The sequence below is a fragment of the Phascolarctos cinereus genome, unplaced genomic scaffold (genome assembly GCF_003287225.1).
Source record: "Phascolarctos cinereus isolate Bilbo 61053 unplaced genomic scaffold, phaCin_HiC Scaffold_9;HRSCAF=440, whole genome shotgun sequence".
In the NCBI taxonomy this organism is placed as follows: Eukaryota; Metazoa; Chordata; class Mammalia; order Diprotodontia; family Phascolarctidae; genus Phascolarctos; species Phascolarctos cinereus.
The window spans coordinates 21,939,914-21,957,512 of NW_027556402.1; the positions used below are offsets into that span (position 1 = coordinate 21,939,914).

The 17,599-nt window shown below is 41.4% G+C and overlaps 1 protein-coding gene across 1 annotated transcript in view; it reads right to left on the reverse strand.

Moving 5' to 3' along the window:
- Positions 1-5,143: 5,143 nt before the first annotated feature.
- CCNI (cyclin I) overlaps positions 5,144-17,599 on the reverse strand; it is a 50,824-nt gene continuing 38,368 nt past the window's right edge. The window contains exons 3-7 of the mRNA XM_020988381.2: positions 16,663-16,791; positions 13,117-13,191; positions 12,833-12,973; positions 12,097-12,327; positions 5,144-6,707 (exon numbers count right to left, since the gene is read on the reverse strand). Coding sequence (XP_020844040.1) covers positions 6,264-6,707; positions 12,097-12,327; positions 12,833-12,973; positions 13,117-13,191; positions 16,663-16,791 — 1,020 coding nt within the window. The 3' untranslated portion in view covers positions 5,144-6,263. The remainder of the gene's footprint in view (positions 6,708-12,096; positions 12,328-12,832; positions 12,974-13,116; positions 13,192-16,662; positions 16,792-17,599) is intronic.

Here is a 17,599-nt window from a genome sequence, read left to right on the forward strand (position 1 = left end):
TTTGCATAGCACTGGTTTTCTTTGGTTTGGAACTCTGCGCCAATTATGCCAAGTAGCCATTACTTGCCTCTGTCTGAATGTGCTAATAAGGTTTCTGGCCATCAGTATGCATACCATAGGCTTCCTGAACCTTGATGTGCAAATGACACTGGTATCTGGTTGCCTCTGCATGGAAAAGAAATGAGAGATAACGCTGCTAGGCTGACCTAAGCACTGAACGGGAGCTAAAAAAACAAGCCAATAGGCGCACTGAAAAAGAATGGTTCTACTACACTATAGGCCTCCCTTCTGATTTCCCTCTAGATTCCATAATGTCTTGTCAATGTTGCAGCCTTCTTTCCTTGAGACAGCTAAATCATCTTGTATACTCCACTAACAAGAAAAAAATAAGCAAGTCACAACACCCAACACATCGGGGTGTGCAGGAGCTTAACCTGGCTTCCTTCCTGAGCAGAACACGTTGCCTCTTTGGACAATATCCTGACCTTACTGTCTTGCCTGCTCAGTACCACTATTTAAATAGAAACTTTGTTAGTCATCAAACTGAACTAGAATGGTAGGTATTAGGGAATGAATAAACTTATTTTCTATGCCTTCAACTGAAAAAATTCCAGTTCTAAGTATAAGGTAACCCCTAAAGCAGATGGCTGTTGTCCATTGCCTAAAGGAAGTCCTAAGTGGACAAGGAGAAAATACACAGCTTTCTCACGTCTAGCTTTCTTAACCTTAACCACAAAAGGCCAGAGGTTGAAACATGAGAGCTCCTTCAAGGGTCACTTTTGTAAGCTGCATTAGTCAGCATTAAGTGAAATTTTCTATTTGCATTGCCTATTCAGAGGCGTTACTTAAATTTTGAATGCAGTCTGGAAATCACTGGATAAAATGTGAGCTATTATTAGATCTATCCATTTCTTGACCATCTCCTTTTCAAAGAAACTTGTAAACTTTGAGGATTATTGAAAAACAAAGAACCTGGACCATATCAAAGGACTTGCCACTGTGATTGGCATATTCCAAGATACAAAGAACTTTTCTTAGAAGATTCTTTAGATGATAAGTCCAAAATTCTTTCACACCATCTCAATAGATAAGTGCTTTTTCTTCTGGTGAGAAGAGACTGCATCTTAGTACATGGTGTTAATTACTTCTTCCACAAGGAGGAGCTAGAATCTTAATTCTAATTCAGTTACTCGTTTATCTCTGGTTTACATGAAACTTTAAAAATGAAAAAATAATGGTTTGGATTGTACTGTCAAGGTATCACATAGAAGACATGAAAAATTATTGCCATTTTCAGTTTAAAACTTCATGTTTTAAAGAAGAAAATTGCAAATGAAAGAATGTAGATGTTTGGAGAAAATTTTTGAACCTATGGATAAGCAGTATTTTTGAAAATTTGGGTAAGGCTAGGAATAATAAAGGGAGGTGACTATATTGCTTGGATACTGAAGTTTGCTAATTATAACCTTTGTTTAAGTGTGACCAGAATATCTGTATTTGTGAATAAAACTTAGGTAATATTTTCAGTTCCAGGGTTATGCTGAAAGGTGAGCCAGTATACCTTGGCCGTAAAGCTTTAAAATATGTTATAATATCTGACCCAATGTAGAATGCCCAAAGATAGAAAGTGAATACTCAAGTATGCCACACAAACACATGATAAAACTAGCATTTGGAAAATCCAAGACCACAAACACAAGGGAAGGGATTCATTATCCAATAAAACCTTGTCAAAATTGAATAGTAGGCTGGTCAAAAGAAAAACAAAAAAGTGATCTAGAGCCACATTTCACACTATACATCACAATATATTCCAAATGAATTACTAAAAAGAAATTTTAGAATAGAATGTTCCATACATAGAAAGGAATGTTTTAGCTATTCAACAAACAGAAGAAATGATAGATAATTATAGTGTTTTGCACAATCAAAAGCAATGCATTTAAGAACTGAAAGAAAAAGACTGTGAAAAAAAATGTGCTGTTCTATTCTGATAGAAGCCAAATACCCAAAATTTTTAAGGAAGTTTTGCAGATTTTTAACACTAATATCCATCCCCTGATAGTCTAAGATATGACATGAAAAGGACTAGGGAGGGGCAGCTAGATGGCACAGTGGGTAAGACCACCCGCCCTGAAGTCAAGAGGACCTGAGTTCAAATCTGGATTCAGACATTTGACACTTACTAGCTGTGTGACCCTGGGTAAGTCACTCAACTCCAGTTGCCTCACCAGAAAGCAAAAAAAAAGAAGACTAGCAAAATGTGTGATTGAAGCAGAAAGTAGAAATCTTAACTATATATATAGTTATAAATATATTAATACATAATATATAAATACAAATAAATAAAATAACTACAAATCTAGCAAAGTATATATTTTTTTAAATTATGCACACTTTTCTTAACAATTTAAGTTTCAAAATTTTAAAATAAAAAATGGCTTAACCTAATGGAAAGGGGGGGGCAACCTCCTCTCAATGAAAGAAATTTCCAAAGTCAGTTCCTTCCTACACACACCAACCAGCAAAACATTATAATTTTATACTATATAATGGGGCAAGAGGTAGAAGAGGAGGAACAGAAGAACTGAAAAGAGGTTAACAAACAAAAATTAATTTTAATGCTTGTATAAATAGCTTCAATGAGAACTTTAAAAACCTTAATATTATCTAGTGGTAAAAAAATGGCAATAGATAATTAAAAATTAAATATATTCAACAGATCTAATAAAGAGTATCCCTTTAAAATTGGAGTAACTTTAAATTAGCTATTACCCTATTTCTGGTACTTTTTGAAAATAGTATTTCCAAGAAAGAAGTAAAACAACAATATATTGTTACCTATATAGAATTACCTAGCAAGTGGTTTAAAAAAATAAGATAAAAAAAAGCAAAATTCATAAAGACAGCATTAGAGACAGCATTTACACAAGACTACTTAAGAAACCTCTACTAGATACATTTAATTTTTAATTATGAACAATATGCATCCCTGTGCAAATGTGACCAGAATTATGAGCCACCCTCATACCAAAAGCGGTTGAAGACATCCCATGGGTCCCATATCCCTCCAGACTAGGGAGGAAAGAGAAGTTTGCCAAACTTTGACCTCTGTGTTCACCCTCCCCACCTCTCCTCATTTTTCCAGGATATTCATCAATGAGATACTCCTCATTAGATCTATGACAGGAAAGAAAGAACTAAGCCCTAGCTGGAACTCAACGAATTTTCCCACAGAAAAAAATAGGATGGGTACAGGGAGATACAGTTGGGTATGAAGCAACAAACAATGGCTTTGGTATTTCGAGAGATAGGAGTTCAGTTCTCACCTCAAACACGTCCTAGCTGTGTAACCACTGAGTCAATTTATCTCTGAGCCTCAGTTTCCTCATCTGCAAAATGGAAACGATACCTGTAGTACTTACCTCACAGGATTACTGAGAAGACCAAATGAGATACTCTGCAAATATCAAAGTGCCATGGCCATTATTACACAATTAGTAGTACAGTGAAACTTCATTATAGGGTCACTAGGATTTTATGAAATCCTAGAAAACCAACCACCATTTATAACCTTGTTTCTACATGAAAATGCAGTCTGTGCTACAGACATGAGGCTTATTCCCAACACCATTTAAGAGCCTTCAGGGAATCCAAGGAGTGCCCACAGAGCGGGCCACTGGGTAGATTCTCACCAACCATCCCCAACAAGCACTGCCCCTCCCTGCCACCACGAGACCTCACACAGACTGAGGACACAGCCGAGGCTGCATCTTGGGAGACATGCCCACCTGGATGAGGTCAGACCCATCAAAGACACAGAGCTGGAATTTTCCCAAGGCATAGGATAAAACACAAGACCCTCCCCCACTGCTTTCTGGCCTTCTTTCCTGAGACACTGTGTTCCTAGTCCAACTAGGTGACTAGCTGATCCTGAACCTAACTCCACATCCGCACAGGCCGTCCTAAGCTTGCAGTGCCCATCCTCCTGTGTCCCTCAGGTTCTTGGACTGCCTTCAGGGCTCAGCCCAAGTGCCTCAAGGATGGGGCACTCCTCTGGTAGTGGCCTCGCTTCTTCCAATATTCCTAGGACACATCTCCCCTTTGCCTCATTCACTCCTTGGAGGGGCAATGTGGTGTGGTGACTAAAAGTACTCAACTGACACTCAGGCAGGAGAGACCAGTCTCTTTAACCTCAGTTTCCTCATGTGTAAACTGGAGATAATCAAAGCCGAAGCATGAAACAGTCTGTAAACCTTGAAGTGGGACATTACTGGTGGCTATTAATGTACACCTTCCATTTCCTCCAGGAGAACGGAAGCTCCTTGAGAGCTGTGACAGCCTGGTGCATACTAGGTACCTGATAATGTTAGAATCAGAAGTGACATTAGAAATCTAGCTCTTCTGCCTCTCCGAGTTAGCCAGGAAAGCAAGTGTATCCTAAGGCGCCATCAGATCCATTTTGTTTAACTTAGGAGGCAGCACCAGGCCCCATCCTGTACAAACCCCATCTCTACAGCTGCAAAGTGTCAAGCACAAATGCTGTCACACATGAGGAACTAAGGCTTAGCAACAGCTGAATATCAAGTTAATGCAAGTTAGGATATTGTGCATCCTGTGAAATTCTCCAGCAAAAGTAGTTTCTTCTAAAATTTAGTCTTAAAAGCAGCAGGCGGCTTCCAGTTCTTCCTCTGCATAGGATTCCTTCTCAACCTGCCTCCTCATTAGCATCACAGGGAATGTGAGCAGTTTTCCTATGGTTTCAGGCTTAAATATAATGGCCTGTTTGAAGAAGAAATGACACAAGAGTTGCTCTAGTTGTTCTCTGGCATTAGTAAAAACACCACAAATATTCAAAGAAGGGTGAAAACTGACTAATCCTTTCTGATGTGCACTTACATTCCTCATTTCACAAATTTAGCCCACACCTTTTTATTCCCTCTCTGGCAAATGTACAAACGAGCGTACTATAATGTATCATGCTGGCTTTTACTGCTTGCAAGTGAGTCCACAAAAATAGTCCCTTAATCTTCATGAATTTTTCATTAGTCTCAATTGACACAGCATTGCTTGAGTGGAGGTAATTCAGCCACCCAGAACTTTCATCTTTCCATAAACGAGAAAGAAGTTCAAGACACAGAGGCAAGGACAACTTTTTATTGCTACCAGAAGGCTTTCATCAGTACAATGGTTCTGAGTGCAATACCTTCTTCAGACTGTGGAGAGAGCTCAAGATCCAGGAGGGGTCATTAAGAGATAATACATAGGAAGGGAAAAAGCTATCAGGATTTTCTTAGTTCAAACAACATAAAACTTTAGGTACTGAAGCTGATAATAAACACATTCAAGATTCAAAATCGTACAACTGCCCCCACATCTAGACAAGCAGTATCTCTTACTGATTATAATCAAGTGAAAAGTAGGATTGGTTACAAAACAGCAGTTTATCTGATGCACCCCCAAAAAATGAATAACTTTATCACACTTTTTTTTTTTACAAATTCTAAAAGTGACTTTTAGAAATCTAAATTAAGACTGCCCTAATCACATTTTACTTTCAGGTTTCACTTTAAGATTAAAAAAATTTTTTACACAATAATTTAGTTTCCAATATTAAGAGATCCACATGATCCAGTATTTTTTGCACCCATCTCGAAATCCTAATCAGTGTGGTCAGTTACTTCTGCGCACCTTGGCTAGCTCTTAGCACACATGCAAGTTTGGAGGCTCCTTTGTCCAGACTAGTTAAAATCTGAATCCGGGTCCTCCGTCACTTGCAGCAACTCTGAACACCAAAGTGCTAAAGGAAACAATTTCCTGGTGTGATCTCTTTACTGGAGGTCAAAGGACAAAACAACATGCACAAGGCTAAGTTAAAGAAAAGAGCAGGCGGAAGCAAGAAGAAATGGAAATTAAACAGGCTCCATCTGGCTAATAAATTTTGAATTTTCTTAATACTAAATATGAACTTTGACATGGACGACAGATTACATTAAATTTTAGCAGAGAACTGGAACTAGAAAGAAACTTTTTTCTACTTTTTTTTGTTAGATTTTTTTTGGGGTCTTTTATAATTTTTTATACTTTTTAGATGTTTAAGTGCTTCAATAAGGTGAATTAGCCGCATAGGAAAACAAGGTTTTTCTGGCTCACTTCAGTTCAGCCTGACAAGGTACGCCCCTTATACATCTTTGCTTGCTTCTGCACGTTTCTGTTCCCAGAGTAGCTTTCTTCAGTTTACTTAGAGGTAATACTTACTGTTACTATATGACAGAAACAGGCTGCAAAGGTGGACAAGGGGAAGCATTTCCCTCTTGCCTTGATAAATCAGTGCTGCACACAGAACCCACATTTTCTGAAGCATTGTCTTCATTGTAGAGACGCTTGATTCCATCATAGAAATCATCTACTTCCATTTCCTCCACCTTGCGTTTAGCAGAGGCATACTTGCACCCAGTGGTAGCTGGCAGATGTTGGTAGAAGACGGCTGTACCTCTGATTGGCACTTCTGGTCTGCTGTTGTCCTTGGAGAAGTCTGGGCCCGAGGCAGAGGAGGGGTGCAATCTGAACACTCCTCTGTCACAGGTCGCCAGGTTGTGCTTGAGAGGATGGTAGACATATACAGAATTGAGAGGCAGGGAAGACTGGAGAAGAGAGAGCTGACGCGCCACAAGCTCCCGACAGTGGATCAGCTGGGCACTATCCATCTAAACCAGAAAACGGCAGCAGCAGGTTAACGTTAGCGACCACAGCTTCGGATGGTTAATCATTTTAGAGGGGTGAGAGGGTTTTCGTTTGGTTTGGTTTTATACAACATAGGGAAAGGTAGCATGGTACAGAACAAAAGGTCCTGGACTTCGGGGCACAGGGGCCTGGGTTTAAATCCTATGGCTAATGTAGGATCCTAGATTTTAGAGTGTGAAGTGACCTTGGCGGCCACCTGGTCTAACCTATTACCCCTAAGGGAATCCTGACGATAACAGGTCCAAAGACCTCCTGTGACTGGGAAACTCATCACCGATTTCAGACAGGCCATTCCACTTCTAGACAGCTCGAAATGTAAAGACATTTTTCCACACATTAAGCATGAATTTGTCCCTTTAAACTTCCACCCACTGGTCCTGGTTCTTCCATCTGGGGCAAAAAAAACCAAACCTAATGTCTTCTAAGAAAGAACACCTGGAGATAGTTACTACAGGTTTCTCCCCACCCCACCCCCCCGTCGTCTCTTTTCCAGGCTAAATACCAGTTTCCTGGGCTTATATGACTCATAACCAAGGCCTTTTACCATGCTGGCTAACCTCCTCTATACATGACACAGCTTCTCAATAGCCTTTGTAAACTACGGCTATTATTTATTATCTATTAACTACTGTGACCAAGTAATTGTCAACTAGAGAAGAGACTCAGGATAGGTACCTCTGAATAACTGAAAGGCTGTCACATGGATGTGTAATTAGACTTACTCTGGCCCCAGTGAGCACAACCAGGAGCAATAGGTAGAAATGGCAACGAGGCAAATTTTGGTTTGATAGTGGGGAAAACTGCCTACCCCAAAGTGAAAGGGAGGCAGTGGGCTCCTCCTGCACTGGCAGCCTCCAAGCAGAGACTAAGGGAGCACCTGTCTGATGTGCTGTGGCAAGCTCCCTTTCAGGAACAGGATGTACTAGATTCCCCACTGAGGGGTCGCTCACCTCTAAAATTCTGTGATGAGGAAGAGGAGCAGCAAAGGAGGGGCCTGAACTTCTGATCACAGCCTTTCCTGGCTTCTCTTCCTGACCCGCCCTCCCCAACCTGACATCTTCACGTAGTCATCACTTCTCTCTACATGACTGTCAAATCTAGCTCTAAGCTTAATTTCTGTCCTTCCTTCTGGACATTTCCACCCAAATATTCACCAGCAGTTCAAACTCAACATGTTGAAAATGAACTCTTCAAATACTCAATCCAATTGAGCCTTCCCTACTTCTTTCCTACGGTTCTCTTAATCAATTAGCATTTAGTAATCACACACTTCTGTGTTCCACCCTGGGAATATAAACATAAGGAACAAAAGCGTTCACAAGAAACTTCTGGTCTAAATTCCTGACAATTTCAAGATGCCTCTGACTTTCTCACTCTCCTTCTGGTGCTCCCACTCCATTCCTCTGGACACCTGTTAAGTCCTAATGATTCCTCTAAAGTAGCCCAGCCAGACCTTCAGAAGATCATAGACTCAGGGTTGGAAGAGACCATTCATTCCCACTACCTTCACCCTGGTTTAGGCCCTTACTGCCTGACCTTCTGAAAAAGCATCCAGTCTCCCATCCTGCCACCCCAAATCTATCCTATGGGTTATGAGATGAAAATTCCTGCCTACTATTTTGATCATGCTGCTTTGCTGCTCAAAAGCCTTCAATGTCTCAGCCTGGCATTCCAGACCCTCCACAAGCCAGCTCCCAGCCACCCTGACTATAATCACAGAAGCCTTGTAGATATGCTCTAAGTTTTCCCAGGTCAAAGTCTCTGCTCCTGCCTTTCCAATCTCTTGGGAAGATTTCCCTTCTCCATTTCCATTTGTTAAAGCACCACCCATCCTTCATACGCAATGATGAAAGGGACAGTGTCAGAGAATCCTGAGGAGACTTGTATGAAGTGACACGAATGAAGTTAGCAGACCTAAGGATAATGAGCCAATAACAACACTAAAGAAAAACAGCTTTGGAAGACCTAAAAACTATGCTCAATGCAATGACCAAGCACAAACCTAGAGGTCAGAAGCAGAATGCTGCCCACCTCTGGAATGGAGATCTTGAATGGGGTACATAATTGTGGACACAGCCAATGTAGGAAATTTGTTTTGCTTGAATATGCTTCTCCGATACAATGGCTTTTCTTTCCATTTTTCCCAAAGGGAGTATGAGGTGAGTAGAAGGCTGGTGATAGGGCTGTCTCTCCCACCCCCAAACAAAAGAGGATAGTGAAGCATTTTTTTAAATACACATAAGAGAAAAGGTCAACAGGAAACAGAAACATGTAGAACATGTTTGAAAGTTACCTATTGAATTTATCATACCCTTCAAAGAAAAAGCAAGTTGTTAGCTATCAAATGTACAATACCCTTTTTCGGTTCATTTCATTTGGCATTTGTTGAATCCAGAATAAAAAAATACCACCCATTTTTCAAGGCCCAATTCCAATGAAACCTTCTGTGCTTACCTCTGCTCTCAATGAACTCTGCCCCCTCTCCATCTTTGCATGTATCAGTCTTACAGCCTCACTGGGTAGTACTTTGTCGAGACACCTAAGATCTCCCAGACAAGACTATATTCTTCAAAGGCTCACCTCTTTGTGATCCTCCTATACCTGGTAGAGTGCTTTGCACCAAGTATTCAAATCCTTGGCAAACAGACCAGTGTGTCAGGAAAAATGACACTTCCAGCAAAAGCATCTCTGGCTAATGAATGTCCTTTACCTCTTACAATAGGAAAAAAGATCAGCCTATGCTAGCACCCAGCTATGAAAGAAGCATGCTTCCCCTTTCATAAGCTACAGGAAACTAGGGTCCGCTTGGGCATCCTGCTTTTGTACGTGGACTCCACTCCCTTGCTTTTCCTTCTGCTCTGGAAACAGCAGAAGAATAACAGCAATACAGTCAGCTGCCCTGGGGCTACCCCCAGGTCCCTGTGGGTCTTAGACCAGAACTTCCAGGCCCAGCCACCACTTCTCTTCCCTCGACGTCTCCTTCAATTCCAATAGAAGCTTTCCAAGGACAGCACTGTCTTCCTTCAGTATCTACATTCCTAGTGCCCAACACAACGCCTATCACATAGTTAATAAATGCTATTTTACTTCTTCTTTCAGCACAGAAAAATACAAGAACTAGAGACCAGGCCTGTAGATGTTACTGATATGGGGTATTCCCAGATAAGAAAAGTCCCTTCAAAACACAGCACTGAGGGTCACCCAACCGGGGGGGTCAGAGGCAGGACCTGAACCCAAGGTCAACTGGCTCTGAAGCCAATGCTCTATCCACTCTACCACATGGCCCCTAAAAAACAGTACCTTAGTACAATGAGCACAACAGCTCAAAAATAACCAGTAATAACATGAAAATGGGAGGTTCGAATATATGCCACCATACTGAGAGTATATTCAGGATACAGATTTTTGCAGTAGTTTAAAAGACAATAAGAAAGAGCCTAACAACCTGGAAGTAGCCATGTACTTGACGTCTTACTAACTTTAGGAAACTCACACTTGCATTCAGTCATGATGATTCTGCCTTCCAATTATTCTGTGGCCTCCCAGCTTCCAAAGTGCTTCCCCATAGGTTATCTCCTCCACTTCTCTAACGAACTTGGTAAAGTTCAGGCGAACTTTACGAATGGGCCCAGATGACACAAATACATTGATCCTTCTACGGCACCACACCTACTGTAATGACTATAATGAGGTATAATAATTCTAATTAATTGCCATTTTACAAAGGAAGAAACTAGGGCTCGGAGTAGTTAAAAGCGTTTCCCCAAAGTCTCAGAACAAGGTCATAATGTACTTGGTTGCCCCTAAAGCCTCTAACCTGGCTCCGATTCACCTTCTGAGATTTAGTGTACATTCTTCCCTTCCACGCACCCTATGTAGGTTCCAGCCCAAGCTGGCCATCTTGCTGTTCCCCTTACATGGTACTCCTTTGCACAAGCAACATCTCTATTGCTGGAATACCTTACCTTTTCCTTTAAAACATATTGCTCAAACGGAGCTACCATCTACTACAGAAAGCCTTTCCTGCATCCCTCCCCACTCCACCCCTTTGTCCAAATAGTCAGAAACACGTTGTATTTCCCAGCGCACCGTCAATCAACTCCTTGAGGGAAGGAACTATTTCATTTTTGGCTTCCTGTCTCCAAAAGCACCTAGCACTTACTAGGCAATTAATAAATGCTCCTTTATTGACTGATGTAATCAGGGCAAAAATGATTAGAAATTTTTTAAACAGACAACATAATGTGGCGTCATCACCTGGTTCTTCCAATAGGTAGAAATTGTTCTCATAAAAGTAAAAATCCATGTAAGCAGAACTTTGTACAATGTTCTTACTATTTTATTCTTCAGCTTTCTTTTTTCTCTGACATTGACGTTTCATACACAACTCCCATCTCCTCAACACCGCTCCCTGCACTGCTGAGATGATTCCAGGCCATCATGACCCTTCCGAATCCTATTCCACACACAGAAACTCCAAGTTTAGATTACCAATGAAAGACAACTAAAACCTGTTGGGGAAAAACTTCTAAGTTGTGAAATAAAGTATTTAAGAACCTAAGAACCCTGAGCTGGGGTTGAGAGGAGGAGTTAGAGAAGGCTACCCAAGAAAGAGTTGGAAGATCTCTGTACTGTCACTCAATCCACGTGTCTGCTTCTCCGTTCATAGCTCACCTGCCCCTTGCACTTCAGTCAGAATTTCTCAACTTGTAAGTGACCACAGTGATTTAACCATTATTTAGTTGAAACAAAAACTAGTTTAGAAAATGAAGATTTTCAAAAACATTAAGTGTTGGCCTAAAATTCCAATCGCAGGTGTGTAAAGGATGCCTTACTAGATGTAACTATGGGAGCCGCTGCAATGAAGGTGGTCAGTTTCAACATGCTGAATAAAGTAAAACAGTTAACTTTTTCATTTACAACAAAGATGAATTCTTTACTTCTCTGACAAGTATTTTCTTGCCACTTGTATGCTATTAAACAACACTTACTCACTCCATGGAGCACATAACCACTACCTTGAAACTTAACTACAGTAGCAGGCATTTTTCTCTCTAACAAGCCAAAAGAACATGTATCAACAAGAATCATATGAACTGCTCAAAATTCTTAGAAAAATTATTTTGGGAAGTACGTGCTATAGGGAAGGGAAAGACCTGTCCAGCTCACTAGATTGATCTGCACTCAGTTTCTCCTGTCAAATCAATAGTGTATGAGAATACATCTGAAATAAATTATCTGATTATTTACTATCTATAGGCTTTCTACCACCAAATGGAACTGAAATGAAAACCAATTATTTCCCTTGACTTCAAAATAATTTCAGGAAACAGCTACTAAGCTTGCACCTACCTGTGCCTTCTGGAGCAGCTCAATTGTAAGAGCAAGCCAATCAGGAATAAGCTTCTCCATTTCCAAACTGATCATGGCGAGAGCTAACATGGACCCCTTGAATGGCAGAAGTTGGCTGCAGGCCAGACACTGGAGGAGCTGTTTCGTAAGGACCGCCAGGTGCTGAGACGGGCTCAGTTTGGGCAAGCCAAACAGTAACTGGGGCCTGGTTGACACTGCAATTGCATGAAACTGAAAAACAAGAATATCATCACCCCTAAGTCCACTTTCGGCAGAAGTGACCATGGCTGGCTCGCTAAGGGGGAACAGTGTGGCAAGTCTACAATTTATCCCAATGCCATTATCTGATTATCTAAAATTCAGACTGTGGGTCTTGACCCCAGAAAAATTTGGCAAAGGTGAAAGGTTTCTGGACATGCAACACCCAAAAATTAATTCAACATCAAACGTGTAATGAATCTGAGGTGTTTCTGGCAGCGCCTGCCTGTGCAGCCTTGGTTCCGAACACACAACATGCTCACTTTGCACGACACATGCCATCATGCCCATGCAGCGGCAACCAACACTGCCAAAACTCGAAAAGGGGTCTCCAGTGGAAAAAGTTTAAGAAGCCCTGATCTAAATCATACCTTGGACAGCCATTACTTCCATTTTCCTTTAATTTTTTAAAAGGAAAAGGGGCAAAAGATCCACAAGAGAAAAAATAACACAGACTTAAACAATAACGTCTATTTACAATATGAAGGAAATCCAATGGCGTAGCTGTATGAAGGTCCCAATTTAGCTTATCCAGAATTATTCTCTCCATTCTCAGGATTTCCGATGAAGAACAGCCACAGAAACTGTCTCTGGCCAACACTTTCAGCACTGGAATTCTCTAGTCAATAAAACAAAAGAAGCAGAGAAAGAAAAAATTCACGTTCAGTCCTGTCTTGTCAAGCAAGTACATGGGAGGCAAATTAAAGAATTACATTTCATTTTATAAAAGAAAGGGAAGCAAGCTTTAAAAGAAAAAATTACCTCATCCTCCTCAATGGTCTTAGCAGCTAGGAAGAAACAGCTGATTGCAATACAATTTAAGTATTTTGGACGGGCCTAAGGCACGGGCAGAAAAAAAAAGAGTTAGAATTTATAGCTACAAAATCAGATGCTGATTATGAAGACAATTAATCCACACTCTGTGTAACTCAACCCAAATCTTTACCTCATCCACGGACGCCTAACCAGACGCATTCTAGACTGATGAATTAACATCTAACCACTCCATTATGATCCATGGAAAGAACAAGTCAATATTCCATTACATGGAAAATAACTAAAAACAAAAAAGAAAAAAGAAAAAACAAAGAAAATAACTGAAGCTGGTTAGCCAAAAAGCTTAATGAGTATCCAACAGGGGGCAAAGAGATCTTGGTTTTAGAACAGCCTGATCAAATGAGGTAGAAGCTCGACACAGAAGAAGAAAATAACATAACTACCATGGAAAATAAATAAAATTTAAATTTAAAAACAAAGTTCTAGGAGAGTAAAAAATATCCTGTCATTGACAATATTTAATGAGTGTGAGAAGGGAAAAGAAAGGGGAACTCGCTATTTTAAAAAAAAATTTTTTTCACATGCCACAGATGATAATCATTCAAAGAAGGGGAATAGAACAGTGAGGATCTTAGGAATTTTCACCAAAAAAGCAAAAGAGATTAAAACAGCTAAAAAAAAAATCAATGTAACAAAATAAACAAGTGAATGAGCTGGAACAGGGAGGAGGAAGAGGGAAATCTGAGTAGGGAGGAAACTGCTTAGAGCTAAACAAAATATTGTTAAGTGTTGACTAGAAAACAAAAACAGAAGCAAAACTCAGAAAGGGGATTCTGGGCTGAGAGAAGGGACCAAACTGAAGTTGTCTATTCCGAGCAATAGAAGCTGCTGATGCTTCAGGCAGACTCCAGCCCTTCCCCTGGCAGCCCACACACCCAGGCGGGCGGAATCTTTCCACTTCTGCTTCCAGCCCTTCTCTCCACTCACACAGTCGCTGCCTTGGTTTGGGATCTGGTCACCTTTCTCCTGGATTATTTCAGCAGCTTTCTGCCCGGCTTCCCTGATTCAAGTCTCTCATTTCTCAGCAGTTGGTCCGTTCACACTACTGAAAAGTGATTTTTCTTAAATGCAGACCTAATCGTGCCACGCTGCTGTGCTCCATCAATTTCTAGGGCTTCCTACTGCTCTTCCATTTAACCCTCAAAGCCTTTCCTGCTCTGGGCCCAACTTTCCCCATGCTCCCACCCCCTGGCCTTCTCCTCTGCTCCTCAAACACTGGCCCCTTGGGTGGGTCACTGCACAACCCGTGTCCTAGGCCTCTTCACCTCCTCCTATTAGAATGCCAAACTTCATTCAAGTTCCATCTTCTGTTCCCTCCCAATACCTTGTACTTCACTTTCTACTTCTTTGTCTTCTTTCTCTTTCTACTTATTCCCTATATGGCCACATGGGCCCAGGGGTCTCTCCTCTCTGAACACGAGCTACTTGAGAAGAGGGACTGCTTCATTTTTGTACTTGGATCCCCAGTGAGTGGACCTAGTGCATAAGAGGTGCTTAATAAATGCTTTGTGATTGAATGAAGAATCTCATCAGGGAAATGTGGGGGAGGAAAAGAAGATGGCGGGGTCACAAATAAGAGCAGTGGTGCCCCTGTGAGTTCGGGAGGCAGCAAGCCTGGGGCCTCCAGCATTTCCACTGTGCCTGCTTTAGCAAGTAAATGGGAGGACCCAAGATGACCAGTTACGGAAGGATGAAGACCTGCATGGTTGGAGGGAACACCCGAATACAGGTGATTACAGGTCCATTTGGAGAACTCAGCATATCAAAAAGCAACATATGTTATATAATTCACTAACAACTCCTAGAAACTAAGTTTATTTTGAAAATATTTAATGACAAATTGGTGTTAGCTTTCATCAAAGAGGAAGAATATGACAGAGCCTAACAAAAGACAGTAAGCTGAAATGTCACTTAAAGTTGACATATTGATATTTCTTTGTCATTATAAAATGAAGATAAAATTTCAGCTGTCTGAAGAAAAAACAAGCCAAACTGAATAGATTTCCTTCAGGGGCATTCTGAGCTTTTGGAAGGAGAAGCTAGGGTGCTCCCAACCTTGGAAAAGGGAGGGGGAGAGGGGCAGAAATCACGGAGAATGCCTTCCAAAAGGTGGCACAGCCAGACCTCCTCCAATCAGGCAAGGCAACTTCATACAGCCTAACGTTCAACATTGCTCACAGACGCCTCAGAAATTTGGGAATATAAACGATGCTCAAGAATTTGCTCAAATCCCTCCATTTCTTTATGATTTCCTATCAAAAAGAGTTCTCCAGATAAAATTTGTAAAATTCGAAGTCCCAAATTACACCTTCTCAGGATACAAATGACAAATCCCGAATTCCTTAATTTTGTTTACACTCCATAATATAAACACACACAGATATAGGCCAACCACCTCTCCCACTCTTTGGGCCTCTGTGTCTTCATCTGTAAATCCAAGGACTGGACTACGTGAATTCTCAAGTCTCTTTCAACTCTGAATCTATGACCCTCTATTGCTAGCTCATCTTACAGGGCACCAAACCGGGCTCAGAAAAGCTAGGTGACTTGTCCAAAGTCCCATGGATATGAACCTGGAGGGCTGCCTCATGATGCATGGAGAGTCCCACAGCTCATCGGCAAGCATTTATCAAATGCACACTATATATGTGTCAAGTAGTGGGTGAGGGGGACACAAGTGCACAGAATGAAACAATCCTGACTCACAAAGAATTCACATTCTATGAGGACAAATGTCAATGTGTAGAGATTATACAAAGAAGAGAGCCCAGTCCACGTTCCACAATAGTGTGCTCTAGGATGCAGTCTCACAGTTTTTCCTAAGAATTCCACAACATGCACTCTCAGTAAACATCCATTAGCAACTAATGATCTGTTGTTGTTGTTCAGTCCTTTCAGTCGCGTCTGACTCTTCATGACTCCATTTGGGGTTTTCTTGGCAAAGACACTGGAGTGTTTTGCATTTCCTCCTCCAGCTCCTTTTATAGATGAGGCAACTGAGGCAAACAGGGTGAAGTGACTTGCCCAGGGTCACACAGCTAGTAAGTTATGTATGAGGTCAGATTCGAACTCATAAGGATGAGTCTTCCTGACTCCAGGCCTGGCACTCTGCAGGCCACTGCACCACTGAGCTGCCTAACGAATTACAAAACAAGACAATATGTAATAGGCAGGTCCTTCAGAGAGTTACTTATTACTCAGCAAATGCAAAACTAAAACTGCTGTCAAGTACTTCTCTCTCAAGCAAAATGCGATATGAAATCAGACGAACTAAGACATCACTCCATTTAGGGAGGTTCTGCAGCCGCTTAAAGTGAATGCTTCCTCAGGCAAACCTCACACCAATGGCTAAGACGGTTCCTGCATATCTCACTGCTCTACCTTTTAAAGCATTATGTTGGCTCAACCCGAAGCAAAGCCAGAGTCCCACTCCCCATCCTGCAAACAAAATCTTCATCTTAACATGCTTACCTTGACAGTCGCTAAGAATCTGTCCAGAAGACTACTTGCCAAGGCCAGCGTTTCTGGGTAAAGGTTGAACTGGTGCTTAAGCTTGGCCAGCCACCGGACCACCTCATCCCTCTGGGCTGGAGAAACGCTCTGCGTAGGGAGAGCAAAGAAAGAGCAAAGGTATCAGTCAACGTGCCGCCAACAGGAGTCTATCAGAAAGGTTAGCAAACACCATGCAACGCCTGGCGCACCCCACCCCAGCCAACTGCAAACAAAGGACAAGAGATATCATATCTTTCAGGGCCATTTCACTTGTTTCTTTACATAAAGAACTTTAATTGGGAGAGCAGCTGGTGCCCAAGGACTAAGAGACATGAATCTTTGGCTAAGCATTCCAGTGACAGAGGCAGCATGGATCAGTGGATAAAAGGCCAATGTGGGAGTCAGGGAGACCCAGGGTCCTTGCTTCTTCATGTAACAGCTAATGTGGACACAGGAAAATCATTAAATCTCTCAGTGCTCGACTTATATAGTAGAGGGAGTGTGCACATGGAACATCACGGGTCCAAACCAAAAACAAACACAGAAACCGGCAACAATTTCAGTCATTTAACTACACAATGCCTGAGGTGGCTCTCTAAGGTACAGAAGAAAAGTGCCAATCTGCATTGGTAGGAGGAAACAGATCTCAAGAAGCTCATAATCAAACCGGGCAAAAGGTTCCCACAAATAAGTGAGTTTTACTTTTTTCAGATAACTGAAGGTTCAACCTCAAGGGATGAAACCTCTTAACAGTAATAGCATCTGTGTAACTTTGGTGACCGTACAAACATCTGCATTTTATAGAAAGGGAAACTGAGGCTCTGAGAGGGTTACCCAGCTGACAGGTTTCCTGACTTCAATTCAATAAACATTTATTAAACATCTACTGTAAGTAAAGCACCAGAGACATAAATGA